This window comes from Cupressus sempervirens, chromosome 4 (assembly GCF_028749045.1).
Source record: "Cupressus sempervirens isolate cs-2001-9-10 chromosome 4, ASM2874904v1, whole genome shotgun sequence".
NCBI classification, from domain to species: Eukaryota; Viridiplantae; Streptophyta; class Pinopsida; order Cupressales; family Cupressaceae; genus Cupressus; species Cupressus sempervirens.
Genome location: NC_143121.1, coordinates 168556431 through 168561234, shown reverse-complemented (window position 1 = coordinate 168561234; position 4804 = coordinate 168556431). Strand labels below are relative to the sequence as shown.

The following is a 4804-nucleotide window of genomic DNA, read 5'->3' as shown; positions in this document are numbered from 1 at the left end:
ACATATGTGCTGGGTTAAAATTTTGACCTTCAAATATTTGGGGGTGATAGAAAGTAGGGAGGTAGCAAGGTTCAGTATGGAGGGGAAAGGCTCTGTGATCTAGAGTACCCTTAAATGTGGTACCAAGCTACTTAAACATGGACTTTTCTGGAATTGTAATGGGGGTCGAGATGCTCTTTTCTAGCATGATCCTTGGGATGGACACCCACTCATTGTGACATCTCATCCCCATCTCCAAGATTTGTGCCAAATTTTTGTGGAGGTGAGTTGGAGTCATGTGGAAAACTTCAAATCTCAACAATCTTTGGGTCAAATTTTTGTGTCCAGGTGGAAGGACCCCTTGGATTGGCCTCCTCGTGGTGTGGTGGAGGATCGTCAAGAGCTTGCTAAGATTTTATCAGGCCATGTTTGTAATTCTCTCCAAGGGGGTGATGTGCTTGCTTGGGGTCTTGACTTGAAAGGAAATTTTTTGATTGCCTTTAGTTATCAGGTTTTGGATTAACAGGTTTTTGGAAGCTCTCCCAGGTTTCTTGGTGGAAGCATGTTTGGAATAAATTTGGTTGGCCTAAGTATAAATTTTTCTCCTGGCTTGTGGTTCAAGGCAAGTGTCTTACTTGGGTTAAGGGCACTTCCATGTGCATTCTATGTGGTCAACATGATGAATGCATATTGCATCTCTCTTTTTACTGTTGTTTTGTTAAAACTATCTGACATCATTGGTGGAATCTTTGGAGCTTACCTTGTTGCCATGTCTCATCTTTGGAGGACTTTTGGAAGAGACAGGTTTCTTCTCTTGCTACAACCTCTTTTCTTAAAATAGCTTGGAGCATTGGTCCTAGTTTGATTGTTTGGCACATTTGGTTGGAACGTAACAGAAGAATATTCTTGGATAAAAAATTCCTCGTGAGGCAACTTTGGAGACGAATTCTTGGGGCTTTGTAGGAGACTTTGAATGCAAAGTGTGACTTGTCTGTGTCAATTGAACCTGGGGACTTGGGTGTTGTAAATGCCTTGAGTCTTGTCATAGGGGAGAAGAGTATTTTGAGAAAAGTGCATTGTAGGTGAGGGCGTGAGAGGGTTTCTCAGGAGGGTTTTTGGTGCCCACCTACTCTACGGGAGTTGAAAATTAAAATGGATGGGTTGTCTAGGGGTAACCATGGGCATGATGGGGTTGGTGGTATTGGGGGTTTTCTTCTTTTCTATGTATTGTGGTTTGCAAACTAATAATCTTATGGAGGCAAGTGCTATTCTCTTGGTGATTAAGCGTGCAGTTGCCCTTGGATGGTGGCGGATTGTTTGTGAAGCTGATTCTCAGGTGGTTATTGATATGTTGAATAATCAAAATTTGGAGGATGCGAATTGGCAGCTAACTGTGGTTGTCAAACAGATTATTCCTTTGTGCTCTACCTTGGAGTCCATTGTTTTCCACCATATTCTGCAGGAGTGGAATAGGGTGGCTGATGGGATGGCTAGATGGGTGTCAGAAAAGACTGATTCTTGGTCGGTGGATGATTGGAGCAATCTCCCTGCTGATATGGCCCCTGTTCTTGAGGAGTAGGTTGCTAAGGATATGAGGTGCTTCTTGGGTGTGAATTAATTCTTCTTGTTTTTGACCCCTTGTGGCTTCTTTCTTTAGACTTTGTATTGTTGTTATGATTCAATAAAGTTTTTACCCTTTTACTTAAAAAAACAAAAACAAAAAAACTTAACTGTTAGTAGGACTCCATTAGTATTTATCACTGCCATGCAAACCAATCAATATTTGTTTCTGACGTCTTTAAAACTCTGTGGCTCAATGGACAATCCTCTTTAAAGCCCAAAAAATCGAACTTGTTTTCTGGTGTGTGGACCCTGAAGAAATAATGTCTAATAAATTCATTAAAATAATCCCGTGGACTGCTGCTTTAGGAACTCACCTATAATGTCAGCCTGTTCTTAAATACAGAGTTTAGACAGTTGGGATGCATATATAATATGCATTGCACCTATATGCTCTCATAATAGCTCATGAATAAAGCTACAACAATCAGTCAATTACAGAGAATTCGCAGCTCATGTCCTTTTAAAAATCTCCAACAAGAAATTTGAGCCCCTTCACCGAATTATTTAATGAATTCAACAAAAACCATCTGCTTTTGCCTCTAATTAAGTAGGTATACATTAATGTTTCATTGATCACTATGATAAGAAAGAAAGATGGAATATATACATAAGAAATGAAGAAATAAGTAGATTTGATGACACATTCTTATATAAGGAGTAACTCAATTCCATTGGCATTGTTCAGGGTTCTGGTAAGTTGTAGTTACTCAGTTTGCCTTTGGGGTTTGTCTAGAAAACCCTAAGCCATGGAAAGGCAAATGCTTTCTTTACTATTGGCATTCAGTGCAATCTTCGTGCTCTCTATAGTTGGTAATTTTGCTCTTTTCACAAATACCCTTTTTTGCTATTGCCATTCAGTGCAATTTTCATGCTCTCTATAGTTTGCACTTTTACTCTTTTCATTGCACAGGCTATGAAATGAATGCATTGTATGCAGCTGAAATGGTTTGTTTATTGGATTGGTGTTGATTTTATTATTATTGTATTGTGTGCAGACGTTTGTAGCGCAGAACAGGCAACTGCATTTTTTGTTTTTGGAGACTCGTCTGTAGACACTGGCAATGTTCCTAATTCCAGTTTTCTTTCACCATGGAGGTATCCCTATGGTGTTAGTTGGCCTGGTCGCCCATATGGAAGGTTCTCTTCTGGCAAAATTCAGAGTGATTTTATTGGTAAATGAATTTTGATAAACCCTTAAACTAGCACAATCAATTTGGGACTTTGTTATCAATCTTTTAGATCATATTCAGTGATCCATCATTATTGAACGTGTTTTGAATTCTTAATGTTATAAAATATACACAATCGCTTTTTAGGGTCACCGTTCATTCTCTATGAATGTGATTCCAAAACAATGATGTTAAAAACATATATACAGTTGAATTTAGAAACAAAATTTGATATTAAAATTAAATTGTGAAAACCTAATATTATTAAATCTAAGCGGGTTTCTGATTTATGCAGCCCAAATGTTAGGTCTTCCTCCTCCTGTTCCTTACGGTTTGCTCAATGATTCAGCACGTAACATGACAGCATCTAAAGGTATAAATTTTGCAGTAGCAGGAAGTGGGGTTTTTGACACCTATGGATTTCCAAAGCTCGGCACCCAAGTTGGGTTTTTTAAGGATATTCTTGGGTCACAGAAATATGGTTATAATAACCTCAATCATTCTGTAGCTCTCGTCACTGTGATGGGAAATGATTATGCCCCTGTAAATCTTACACAAGTGGTAAGAAGTTAGAATACATACATATCATATCATTGTGAATTGTTTCATTATTATTTATTATTCGAGTAGACTTTAATCTAAGATCTTTCATATAAGACGCTCACAATTTAGAAGAATCCATAAGTTTGAATGAAAGCGTCCTGAGATATGGGTCTATGCAGGGGAGAACGAAGTTTGCCAAGAGCCTCATAACAGAGATGAAAATGCAGTTAACAGAGCTGTACAAGCTTGGTTTTAAGAACTTTTTAGTCTCAAATGTCATGCCATTTGACTGTCTGCCGGCCAATATTAAAGCTGGGTCGGTATGCTTGAATACAACAATGGATATAGTATCCGCCCACAACACATATCTTTCAGAAGCCATTTCAGAGCTGACAAAACTTGAAGATGCAAACTTTCTCATCCTTGATACATTCAAAGCCTTCTCTCTTGTCATTTCCAATCCAACTGCACACGGTAAAATATAAGAGAAAATGTTCGAATTCTGCAATAGTTTCAATATGATGTTAGTGTTAAACAAATTGGCTGACAGTGTTTTGTTTAATATTGACCAGGGATCCACAAGGTAAACAAATCCTGTTGTTCTTCACGCGAAAGTCCAATGAACTATGTTGGATGTGGGCTTTATGACAAAGAAGGAAAGCCTATGTTTCAAGTCTGCAAACACCCAGAGAGAGCTCTGTTTTTTGATTGGTATCATCTTACCCAGAAGGGATGGCAAGTGTTGAGTAATCTTTACTATTCCCATAATGGATTTGTACAAGATGGATCTTCTTCATCTCCCACATCTTTAGCACAATGGCTGCAGTCTCATAATGTAGGCTTGGATTCATCTCCTCCTGATTCTCAATCCAATCACTGAATCTATTGTCATGAAGCATGGCATAAGTATGTAGGAGGTTGAGTTGAGGAAGCTCCGATCTTGAAATATTTAGCTTAAATAATTGGAGTTCACAAATCCACTGGAGTATTTGGCAAGTATGCTACCATATATTGTAAAATTCGGTAATTGGTTAAAATGTTATTCTGCCGGAGTGATGCAATAGATATTAAACATTGTTTTAAGGAACACTTCTTGGTAGCTTCCTTGGTCAAGTTTGTAGTAAAATTATTAGACAATATCTACCTAGATTACCGAGTTATGAAACGTGAGAAGATTTCTAATCTTCATTTCCTCTTCTCCTCCTCTGAACTTTTTCTTCTTAGATCTCTACACTTCCGTAGCAAGGATTTCTTAATATATTAGGTTTATGCACGTTTTAGGCATGGATGGATCAAAAATAATTATCTAATTTGTTTTGGGCTCAGGGACTTCTTTGAGGTGATTGATGCTGTGAGGATTTTCAAATTGTACTGCGCTCAAAATTTTTTCTTCAAGGACGTTTTCGTTTTTGGTTCTAATAAAAGGGACGAAGTCACTGAATGGCATATATAGAGTAAGAAATTGAAGAAACAATGGAACTACTTTCACC

The 4804-nt window shown here is 37.9% G+C and overlaps 2 protein-coding genes across 2 annotated transcripts; both read left to right on the top strand.

Annotated features, from left to right (window-relative positions):
• The first annotated feature begins 1156 nt into the window (after positions 1–1156).
• Positions 1157–1558, top strand: LOC149560515 (uncharacterized). The gene has a single exon (XM_089827629.1). It carries the CDS (start codon positions 1157–1159, stop codon positions 1556–1558), a length of 402 nt encoding a protein of 133 aa, XP_089683755.1.
• Positions 1559–2281: 723 nt separating this feature from the next.
• Positions 2282–4403, top strand: LOC149560514 (GDSL esterase/lipase At5g03610-like). The gene is made up of 5 exons (XM_089823613.1): positions 2282–2412; positions 2598–2774; positions 3067–3332; positions 3494–3788; positions 3887–4403. The coding sequence occupies exons 1-5, from the start codon at positions 2349–2351 to the stop codon at positions 4192–4194; spliced, it is 1110 nt and encodes a 369-aa protein (XP_089679739.1). The 5' UTR covers positions 2282–2348; the 3' UTR covers positions 4195–4403.
• Positions 4404–4804: the final 401 nt, after the last annotated feature.